This window comes from Penaeus vannamei, unplaced genomic scaffold (assembly GCF_042767895.1).
Source record: "Penaeus vannamei isolate JL-2024 unplaced genomic scaffold, ASM4276789v1 unanchor329, whole genome shotgun sequence".
In the NCBI taxonomy this organism is placed as follows: Eukaryota; Metazoa; Arthropoda; class Malacostraca; order Decapoda; family Penaeidae; genus Penaeus; species Penaeus vannamei.
The window spans coordinates 30,134-42,206 of NW_027213333.1; the positions used below are offsets into that span (position 1 = coordinate 30,134).

Consider the following 12,073-nt stretch of genomic DNA (forward strand, 5'->3'; position numbering starts at 1 on the left):
ATTTAAATTATCGTATAAATTTTTAAATTGATGCACAGTTTTGGCACACACTACTTGATTGGGGAGACTGTTCCACGATTCAATAATTCTGTTTGGGAAATTATATTTTTTGACATCTTTATCACCTCTTTTCACTGTCAACTTTTTGTTGTGTCCTCTCGTTCTTCTTGTGTTCAAGATCAAAAAGTCATCCTTATCTATCTTCACTCTTCCTGTAATACAGTTGTAAAGCACAATCATGTCCCCCCTTTTCCTTCTTTCTTCCAAGGTAGTAAGTCCTAATTTCAGTAGTCTGTCTTCGTAACTCAAATCTCTTGGGGTAGGTGCCCATCTTGTCGCCGCTCTTTGGACTCTTTCCAGTTTGTCAATATTTTTTTTAAGTGTGGACTCCATACCACTGCACCGTACTCAAGACTTGGTCTTATGATTGCTTTAATAATCTTCTTTACCATATCTTCGTCCACATACACGAATGCCCTCTTCATGTTGGCAATCAGTCCTAACATTTGTGTGTGTGTGTGTGGGGGGGGCATCGAACCAAACCAAGAACGCAGCATGGTAGCTATTTAGCATGATGCTAAATAGCTAACGGGCTGAATCCAAGTAAAAGTATTTCACAGTGTGTGTATGTGAATGTGTATATATCTTTCTATACAGACAGCTAGATTTGTGTGTGTATGTGTATATATATGTATATATATATATATATATATACATATGCAAATGTGTGTATGTATACACACACACACACACACACACACACACACACACACACACACACACACACACACACACACACACACATATATATATATATATATATATATATATATATATATACGTGTGTGTGTGTGTGTGTGTGTGTGTGTGTGTGTGTGTGTGTGTGTGTGTGTGTGTGTGTGTGTGTGTGTGTGCACTTATGACATTTGTCCCCATCACCCAAAACTTGGCAACAATTTCCCATGGCAATATGTTTCTGTCATCCATCCTTCAAACAATTTTTTTTTCTACATTGACACATTTTCATCACCAGCCCCTTGGCCAAAGTTTTACATGACATGGTGTCTACTTCACCCAGATCCAATGTAACTATTTTAATTTGTATCTTGGATAATTCTGAGGACATAACTATAGAAAAAAATGGGTAGAAAAAGAAAAGAAAAAAGGGAAAAAAGTAAATGAACAAATAAGGAGATAAGGACTAAAAAAATATCCGACCTGCTGCATGGTGACACCGTGTATCATAGACCAATACTAATCTGGTGTCTGCCTCTTGTATGGCAGCCTGGAGTGATTCCACCACCAGAGGTAGATTGACAGATAATCTCGTAAAGATGTAGAGGACAGGTAACCTTCGTGATGGGCTCAGGCAACTGCGACCAAAGTGCACAATGGAGTCTGTCCCAACATGCTCTGCAGCCACCTCATCCACACAACAACTTTGAGGAAAAAATGGGAGAGTAAAAATTAAAATCAGCTGTTTGGTTCTGGAAACTGATTGTTCTTTTGTAACTGACAGAATTAGTGTGGAACCAAATACTTAACTTTGGATATCAATTATGACTTTTATAAAAAGGCTAATTTATATAGCAAATATACTACACACATATCTAACTACGAAACAATTGAATATTCTTTGACATTAAATTTATCGTATATCTGTGTGTGTGTGTGTGTGTGTGTGTGTGTGTGTGTGTGTGTGTGTGTGTGTGTGTGTGTGTGTGTGTGTGTGTGTGTGTGTGTGTGTGTGCGTGTGTGTGTGTGTGTGTGTGCGCGCGCGCGCGCGCGTGCGTGTGTGTTCATGAATGCCCAACACATGCAAACTTTTATAGTTTTTCATCAAATTCAGATATAAGTAAAAACATATTTTCTTTTTTTTATAAATCCCTGTATCAAACAGAAATATTGGGTATTAGTTATGCTAAAAGGAAAAAGATGAAAAGGGATGAAAGATAATGATCTAGCATTCTTTATTTTTTTCGACTCAACTCGAATGCTCTCAAATGTAAACAAAGCAACGTGCTTTTGAATGGTTGTCACGGGAAAGGATTCCTAATTATTGTATTGTCTGTTTAGTGTCATAATAACTGTATGACAACAAAAACTAATTTCTACCGTAAGTTTCACCAATCTTAATACTATGTGCTTATATAGAACACAAATACTTCAAGTATACTACTATAAACGGCCGAAGGACAGATGGTGATTGAAAAACTTTCATAGGTATTACCCTCGCAGTTAAGATTTTGTGAAATTTATTCAAATACTTAATGGAGAAAAACGATCAGACCTGAGATTTCTAAGGAATAATGATGAAAGTGCACATGACTGCACAAATTAACCCTATCCTAGACTGTAGAGTTTGCTCACATTCTGTCCGTGAAAATGTAGTTCTTGGGTAACTTTCCGCACATATAATTCTTTTGACCTTTCCATGCACTTGTTTCAACATCTGTCTGCAGATCTGTTTTCACAAATTTACACAAAATGATGTTTTCCATGCATGATAAAATGTAATATTCTATATACCAATACTCTACAGCCCGGACATTACCCAAAATACACAAACTACCACACCACAGACGGATTCACTAAAATGTGGCATCCGCATCTAGCAACATGCATTAAGTGAAAACAAACCCTCATTTGTTCTAAAACTTGGTGCATGCTTACAGTTCTGCTGTGTTTGTAAAAAAAAAAGTTACGAAATTGCCAAGGACTTGCGTAGCTTTTGGTTGATCAAACCACAATATACTTGAACCCATTGCTTCCATTATCAGGTTTCTTCTGATGATCTGGGAATATATGAAAGGTTAGACCTTTCTTTCCCATCATATTATGGTTCAAACAACCAATAGTTACACAACATAGCATTTTCACGCAAGAGAACTTTAAATTCTTGTGTTAATACATCAAATCCGTAAGCACATATAGTAATTTTTATAATGAACAAGGATTTGTTTTCACCAGGTGCAGTTGTGACACGTAATCCAGTTGGTAATTCAGTGTAAGGTCATTTCAAATGGTCGATCCAAATTTTGGCAGGTAGACAATATGGACACTCTTTAAGCTGCACAACTTCTAGTTTCAGTTCATAACACTTTTCCTCTGCAGTTTTTGATATATTGCAATTATTCATACCACATTTTCATTCATGATGTTAATATAACTTTTCATTACTCTATAACAGGTTTCTGTGAGAGACGGGTTTGTTGTCACCTAGTGGATTTTGGTAACCCCACTTCATGATGTCATGCCAAATGGGTCTATAAGAATCATACCTACCTAACCCAGCCTTATCCTTGGACCCCCTTCCTATCATCATTTCTCCCAAGTTGGTACAATAATATTTGAAATCTTTAGCTGTGTGTAGCAATGCAAATTAGTTTACATATTACAGTAGTGAGTTATGCATTTGGTGTAGTACTGGAGACTGCTCTGTAAACATCATGAGCAACTTAGTAACTGGAGGGAAGAGAGAGGAGAGGGGAAAGAAAGGACATTAGAGGTGTGAAAGAGGGGAAAGGAAAGGTAGAGTAGAAGTGAAAGGATAAAAGATTAAAGAGGGAGGAGAAGAGGGGGAAAGATAGAGTAAAGGCAAGGAAGAGAAGAGGGAGAGAAAAATAAATAGATTGAGAAGAGAGAGGGACGGTAGGAAAGATGGAAATGATTATTGCAGTGAAATATTCTTAAACAATTATGTCTAATGAAATAGACTTTATATATGACAGATCTGTTGACACTAGCTATATGCATAGCCTGTATGAATTTATATATGAGTACATCTTGATAATTGTGCGTCAGATTAGTGTTTTTCAGATGCGTGGAGAACACTGGTTTTAATGTTTAAAATTTGCTTAGATTTTTTTTTTTTTTTTTTTTTTTACAAAATATTTGTTTGCAGATTTGCGTGTTACCATATGTATAAAGTCAATATCTACATGTGTATCTTTCTTGTTCCTGTCCTTCTTTGTACCCTGAACAGGCAGATGTAAAGCTGGTGGAAACCCAAGGGACTGCAGAGTCCCAAAAGAATAATCTTCAACAAACAACTAAAACTGATAGAAAAATGTGCGCAGAAATAAGCAGCAGAAAAAAATATTCAGGTGGAAAAGAAAGCAGAAATTGTTGACAGACCAAACTTTACAGTCTAGAGTGTATATGTGTGTTTGAGGATATTTTGGTTCATATAGTAATTTTGTGGATTCCCAGGAGTGTTCCTAAGGTTGTTTGCTGGATTAATAAGGACTTACTTTCAGAGTGGTGCAGCCATTTCTTAAACAGTTACCTCTTTTGTGTGGAACATTGTGTTTTTTGTCTTATTATAGTTTTTACTTCTTTTTTTCTCTTCTTCCTATATTTTGATGGAATATATATTTTGCAGAAACCTCTACAAACCCTCAGAACTTAACATGGCATCACTCACAAATTTTGGGTCAGATGTCATAGAACGCACCTTAGAGAAGGATATTGCTCAAGAGTCCACACAGAATTTAGAAGAGGTATATGAAGTGTCTCGGTGTGTCAGATGGATCCAAGACGGAGGGTATAAGAAGGTGAGATATACATAAAATGTTTATTTTATTTATGATCTTCTGCATTCATAAAAAGCGACTCATGGAATACTCATTTTTGTAGTTCTGTAGAAGCTATAATTGGTGTGGTAATGTGTATTAAAGATGATAGATCATCTGATATTGCTATCAATGTTTTAGTTATTAATCCGTACCTGTGGGTATGTAATGTGTATAATTATTACAATTAAGCTTCTATTTTTATTATCCTTCACCATGTTTTGAATTGTACATTAGATGATCTCAGATGGAGATAATAAGTTATTTGAACAGTGATATGTATATTCAGTGCTATTAGTTGAGTTTAGCAAGAAGAATTCCCTGTCACATTTATTTACTGTAGTCTATGTGTTTTTAAGATCCCATTTCAGAAGTAGGTAGGGGGGGGGGGGTGATTTTGTATGTTTGTTTACAAATGTGTAGATACATATGTAAACATATGTATTGATTTATAATTTCTGTTGTAATTTCAACTGTTAACAAATTACTTTAAATTCAGGTTGGACTCCAATTTCCTGATGAATTGATTGTGGATGCACCAGCAGTGGCAAGAACACTTAGCACCGCATTGGGTTTTAAGGTTTATATTTTGGGTGATACGACATATGGAAGGTTAGTCTATGTAACACACACACACACACACACACACACACACACACACACACACACACACACACACACACACTCACTCACTCACTCACTCACTCACTCACTCACTCACTCACTCACTCACTCACTCACTCACTCACTCACTCACTCACTCATTCATTCATTCATTCATTCATTCATTCATTCATTCATTCACTCACTCTCTCTCTCTCTCTCTCTCCCTCTCTCTCACTTTCTCTCTCTCTCTCACTTTCTCTCTCTCTCTCACTTTCTCTCTCTCTCTCTCTCTCTAAATTTAATGTCAAGGAATACTAAGATGTTTTGTAGTTAGATATGTAAGTAAGTGTAGTATATTTGCTATATAAATTAGCCTTTTTTTATAAAAATAATTGATATCCAAAATTAAGTATTTGGTTCCAAACTAATTCTAAGTCAGTTACAAAAGAACAATCAGTTTCCAGAACCAAACAGCTGATTTTAATTTTTACTCTCCCATTTTTTCCTCAAAGTTGTTGTGTGGATGAGGTGGCTGCAGAGCATGTTGGGGCAGACTCCATTGTGCACTTTGGTCGCAGTTGCCTGAGCCCATCACGAAGGTTACCTGTCCTCTACATCTTTACGAGATTATCTGTCAATCTACCTCTGGTGGTGGAATCACTTCAGGCTGCCATACAAGAGGCAGACACCAGATTAGTATTGGTCTATGATACACGGTGTCACCATGCAGCAGGTCGGATATTTTTTTAGTCCTTATCTCCTTATTTGTTCATTTACTTTTTTCCCTTTTTTTCTTTTCTTTTTCTACCCATTTTTTTCTATAGTTATGTCCTCAGAATTATCCAAGATACAAATTAAAATAGTTACATTGGATCTGGGTGAAGTAGATACCATGTCATGTAAAACTTTGGCCAAGGGGCTGGTGATGAAAATGTGTCATTGTAAAAAAAAAAAAATTGTTTGAAGGATGGATGACAGAAACATATTGCCATGGGAAATTGTTGCTAAGTTTTGGGTGAATGGGACAAATGTCATAAGTGCACAAAGCATGTGGAGTGGGATTAACTCAGCAGGCCTTCAAGAAGCAGATTGTCTGGGCCAGACCTACAAGCCACATACCTAGGAGGGAGAATTACCACTCTAGTAAGCATAATGCCTCAATTCTGGTCCATGCACAAGCCACAAGGCACCCATATCCAATACGTTAGCTACTTAAGATTTCATTAAAATATCTTGAAATTACCCATTTTCAGAACTGTGATCTGTGATATGTAGCATTTCTTTTCTTTTACATTACATAGATTGAAATGAATATGTTTAGTCTTATCAGTTATGCTTGTTAGATTTTATATATATATATATATATATATATATATATATATATATATATATATATATATATATATATATATATATATGTATATGTATATATCCCAAAATTAACCAGTAAGCAATACAAGTATGTATTTTTGTAAAATAAAGGAAAATAAGAACACAGAGTACAAAAGCCATAGTCGTAGCCATCAAGATTTGGGGAATTCCAAGTCAGTGGAAATGGACAAATGTCATATCATTAGAGAAGGAAACTTTCATTACTTGTGTGTGATGTCAATACATCAAAGAAATCAACTTTAGGTTCTTTTTTATATTATCAAACATTTGAGATAGGCTGAAGAGACAATCAGAAGGGCTAAAGGGGCATCATTGGAATGCCATAAGAGACATCACTGCAAGGGCTATGGAACCTGACTGGAAGCGCTAAACAGGCAAGAGTTCAAGGGCTGACAGCATTAAGGGGACACCAGTAAGGTCTGGAAGGGCCAAAGAGACACCATTGTAAGGGCTGACAGCATTAACCCAGGTGCTTTGCTGGCTGTTCATGGCCCAAAATCCAGGAATTAGGTTTACTCGAGTGGCTACTCTCAGTGGAGTGTGGCTTGTAGGCCAGGCAGACACAAACACTCATGTCGGGTGTCAAGATTCCTTGCCTCCCCTTTGGAATGTAATGATCACTTGTTTCTACATAAGCATTTTTTTTGTATTTTTGCCATTTTCTAGTATCTACATTTGTCATTTGAAATACTATATCTAGATAGTGACAGACTATTTTCCATGTGCATCTCTATAGGTAGTCCATAACAGTGCAGTAGGAATAACAAAATGTAACATTTTGCTATTTGTATCTGCTGCTTCTTCTCTCTCTTTTTTTTGTGTGTGCAATACAACCTGCATTATCATAGCAAGCAGGAATATGATCTGGAGCATGGAAATGGTGTTTTCCCTAGAGCCAGTACTTTTCCAGTCATGATTCACAAATGATGCATTCCACACTCATTTACAGATAGAAATAATGCAAGAGCCCCTTCATATATGACCACCGCATCTAATCACCCTCCAAGAGCTTTGTGCACTTGTGCCAAGTCATTCCCAGCACCCTGGCCTTCAGCTGAAATTCTCATGGCAGCAGGTTTCTATCATCCTTGCCCTCAGCCAGATTTTTCCATTGCCCTCAGGCCAAATATTTTTTATGATGTAATGTTCACATCACCCAGATCCTAGGGGTTAAGGGGACACCAGAATGGTCTGGGAAGGCTAAAGAGGCACCATTGTAAGGGCTACTGCATTAAGGGAATGCCAGTAAGGTCCCATATCATCTGAGATATGTGGATGGTACACCATTAGAAGAACATAGGACACTCCGATGGAAATGTTAAGGGGGCACTATTGGAAAGCCATAGAGGGCTGTAATATAAGGACCAAGGGGTCTGAAGGGGCATCACAAGAAGAACATGGGGCTCCATTCATAGGGTTGGGGGTAGTAAGTGTTGCATTTACTGAGATGTGCTTTTAGTGTGTAAAGTATGTATTAGTACATAGGCAGTTCTGTTTTATTGAAATTGTTTTTCCTTTCTTTCTTTTTCTTTTTGTCAACTATGGAATTGTTATGTAGATATAATTATGATTAATCATTTCAGCAATTGGTATTATATCTGTAACTCTTGTAATTGTTTTTCATGATAGGAGAGGCTGCGAGAATCTTGCAAGACAAATTTCCCAAGCTTGTGCCTTCTACGCTCCTTCTCAACCGCTTATATTCCCCATGTAGTCTCTCCTCAAATGACAAAACACCTCTGGAGAATCACACATGCTCTAATGGCATTGACATAAATGGTGAAGAAGAAAAAGGAAAGTCCAATGACTTTATGTTCTGTGGCCGTAGTGTATGCTTGCCTGATGGAGAAGAGATAAAAGACTATCATTTCATTTACCTTGGGCCAAGAGGACCCACTGTGACTTGCCTGTGTATGAAGTTCTCAGAGAGTACCTTCTACTGCGCTGATCCAAGCAGTGGTGAGGTCACAGTAACCTCTGGGCTTCGCTCGGTCATGAGTAGAAGTAACAAGCTGGAGATGGTGAAGGATGCAGAGATCATAGGCATTTTAGTGGGCACGCTAGGGGTGGCCGACTACCGTGAGATCATATCCAGGTTGAAGGCAGTTGTCCGTGCTGCAGGAAAGAGGTCCTACACCTTCGTGGTGGGGAAACCCAATGAGCCCAAGTTGGCTAATATCTCTGAGGTAGATGTTTTTGCATATGTAGCATGTCCTGAGACCTCCATTGTGGAGCGCAGTGTTGACCCAGCTCTCTACAGGAAGCTGGTCACACCTTGGGAGCTAGAAGTGGCACTCCTTAATCAACAAGAGTGGGATCTGCACTTTGAGGCTGACTTCAGGCAGCTTCTACCTGGGGGGTTGCGGCATGTGGTGGCAGCAGGAGAGAGAAGGGAGGAAGAGGTTAATGTATCACTTATCACCAACAGGGCACAGAGGCTGGGCATGAGGTAGGCAAGGTTTTTATTCACCTTAATGGTTCCTCATTTACTTATTATTACATTATTTACTAATCTGGCTAAACTAGAAAAAATGGCTAAAAATTATCACACAAATATACTTCTTTCACAAATCATAAACCTATAAAAAAAATGTCCAAAAGACTAGATTGTAAAAAAAAAAAAAAAAAAAAAGCTAAACAATCTGGCCATTCCAGAGACGACGAAGAACCAACATTGGACAGCATCACAGGTGCAGTGCAGGTGAGGGACAACTTGACCCTGGCCTCTTTGCATGTGGGTGGAGGTGGCCAGGCACTTAAGGGCAGGACCTGGCAGGGCCTTGACCCCAATATGAACCCCCCATCTGCCATAGGCACCGTAGTGGAGGGACGAAAAGGTATTGCAGCTGGCTATCAGGATGAGACACCAGCAGAGAGCTAAGAGGAAATGAATGAGTGAGAGTCAGTAATGCAAAGATGTAAGTAAATAAATGAAAATGATGATCAGAAGAATGATATGATGATACTTGGAAATAAATGAATTCAGGAATGAATGACAGTAGATAATGAATGTTCAGATCAAAATGAATAGATGATACTGGAAAGTAAAAAATATATATATATGTATATAAATGAGTAAAGGAAAGATTGAAATGAATTTATTCCTTATAAAGAATGGTAAATCAATGAATATAAAAATGTAAATCAATTGATTATGATTGTTACTTCATGATAATCTGATTTTACATTTAGAGTGAATGTAATGTTGAGTCATTCTAGTTGCCTAATATAAATAATGTTAATAAATTATTGTTGTTTTTATAGGTTTGTTTATCCTTAAAATTTGAATCCATCTGTTTCTGAAGTCTTGTGTATGATTTCACATGGTCAATTTGGTGGAGCTGCTGCTCAGTCCATCATATATATGTGTATATAGATATTTACATGGATATATATGTATATATTTATCTGTTTATTTATACATATACATTTATACATATACATACATACATATATATATATATATATATATATATATATATATATATATATATATATATATATATATATATATATATATATAGAAATATAAATATAAATATTTATATAAATATAAAAATAAATATTTATATAAATATAAATATATATATATATAAATATAAATATATATATATATATATATATATATATATATATATATATATATATGTGTGGATGCATGAGTATGTATATGTATAAATATATATATATATATATATATATATATATATATATATATATATATATATATATATATATATATATATGCACAAACAAAATTTTGTTTATGCATTGTGGGTTTTTCTACCATAGTATCAACACGGTAGAGTGTTTTTCCATTTATACATGTATAAATATATATACATATATATAATATATATATTCATATATATTCATATATATACATATATTTATACACTTTTATTTACACACACACACACACACACACACACACACATATATATTATCATGTAACTAGAAAAGGTTAAATCAGGGTTTGTGTTATACAGAACCATGCCAGGACCTAGGTTGCATCTAGAATTACTTTGCCAAGAATCAGGAAGTCCAGACTGACCTTTGCTAACTTCTCAAAGAAGTCTCAGCCCACCTTGGGTTTGCTAAGGGAGTGGTAGAGGGCAATATTCAGGTGATGTAGGCATGGCCATGTTGGTATTAGCACTCCTTTGGGAGAGCATGTTCCACACGCAAGAGAATGGGCTGCCAAGCATGATAGTGCCAGTGTAGTTGCAAAAGAAAGTTTTGGTATATGCTTTAGGGATGATCAGTCATGCTTGTTTTGTAAAGGATAGTACTCGAGAAAATTGCAGGCAACAGTGCCACAAGTACATTAATGGGAGAAACTAGTGTACTTTGTTTTAAAGTAAATTAACATGTGGTGAATGAATGTTTGCATAAATTAAATAACAGTACATTGTTCATGTTCTAGAGAAAGTGTACTAGTCAGACCAGATCAAATTCCAACTCTAGATATTGCGCAAAATTGTTCCCTCTTGAATAAGTTTATTGATTAATGCAGTATTTCTTAAAGTTCCAAATAAAGCAAAAGAACATTTTGACTGTAAGTTAAAAGAATGTTGTAGCAAGACTTAAGAACAAACAGAAGATAGTATTATGTCTTATGAAGACAAATTATTTGTGACAAAAATAGTAGTAATATATAATAAAGATGAAGAATATGGAATCCCACTTACTATAAAAACATGAAGGGTCAAATTTGAGAACAATAAAGATAACTTAATCTCAAAATTGACAAGAATTACCATTAAGATTATGTAAAGTTTAGCTATTCCCAAACTGAGTTGGCAAGATATATCACAAGGTTATGCAGAGATCATTCCAAAGAAAGGGTTACATGCTACAGTGACTTTGTTTAGTACATTCCACATCATGGATTTTTATCATCCAAAGAAACCTTTACTATTTGGAATAGTTTTATACAAAAACAGTAATATTATACCTGTTAAGATTTTGCCAAGGAAAGAATACAAAAACAGTAATATTATCTGTTAAGATTTTGCCAAGGAAAGATTATTTTTGTATGTCATATTTCTTCAATGTATCACTAAGTTTCAGTGGCTCTTGATCAGGATTTGCAACAGTTCTTGTGGTGAGAAAGTGGAGATCTGGAAGGAGTGATTGAACATAGGATGTATGTTTGTCTGTCTACTGCTACTTTCTCTTCAAGTGTCGCTAACTTCAATTTAAGGAAAAGAGTTAATGAAAATGAAGACTTTGATTCTGAAGTACCTAAATTTATCAAACGAGAGTTTTATATTGATGATGGTTTAAAATCAGTCATTACAGTTACAACTTTATCTCACTAGGCTTTTCTATACATACTGAAAGAACTTAAGGAATAAAATGCTTAGAAATTGATACTTTCAAATTCAGGATTACCTTAAGCAGCAAACCTATAACTAGAAAGAAGCTGTTATTCCTTTGATGATCCATAAGCTTTTACATCTCAATTTATCCTATAAGTCAGAATACTCAAAAATTTA

General features: G+C 35.8%; 1 protein-coding gene across 2 annotated transcripts; it reads left to right on the forward strand.

Moving 5' to 3' along the window:
• Positions 1 to 1,987: 1,987 nt before the first annotated feature.
• On the forward strand, positions 1,988 to 9,829 carry Dph2 (Diphthamide biosynthesis 2). 2 transcript variants are annotated; one of them, XM_070119552.1, is made up of 7 exons: positions 2,006 to 2,116; positions 3,191 to 3,334; positions 4,385 to 4,556; positions 5,074 to 5,186; positions 5,693 to 5,913; positions 8,202 to 9,021; positions 9,228 to 9,829. In XM_070119552.1, the coding sequence occupies exons 3-7, from the start codon at positions 4,413 to 4,415 to the stop codon at positions 9,451 to 9,453; spliced, it is 1,524 nt and encodes a 507-aa protein (XP_069975653.1). In that variant the 5' UTR covers positions 2,006 to 2,116; positions 3,191 to 3,334; positions 4,385 to 4,412; the 3' UTR covers positions 9,454 to 9,829. The 2 variants fall into 2 exon arrangements, with proteins under 2 accessions (XP_027229279.2, XP_069975653.1); XM_027373478.2 differs by lacking the exon at positions 3,191 to 3,334 and having other exon boundaries at positions 1,988 to 2,116.
• Positions 9,830 to 12,073: the final 2,244 nt, after the last annotated feature.

Coding starts and splice junctions, on each gene's coding strand:
- Dph2 (XM_027373478.2), top strand. CDS start 4,413: ATGGCATCACTCACAAATTTTGGGTCAGATGTCATAGAACGCACCTTA. Junction 5,187..5,692: donor GGTGATACGACATATGGAAG/GTTAGTCTATGT, acceptor TTTTCCTCAAAG/TTGTTGTGTGGATGAGGTGG. Junction 9,022..9,227: donor GCACAGAGGCTGGGCATGAG/GTAGGCAAGGTT, acceptor TGGCCATTCCAG/AGACGACGAAGAACCAACAT.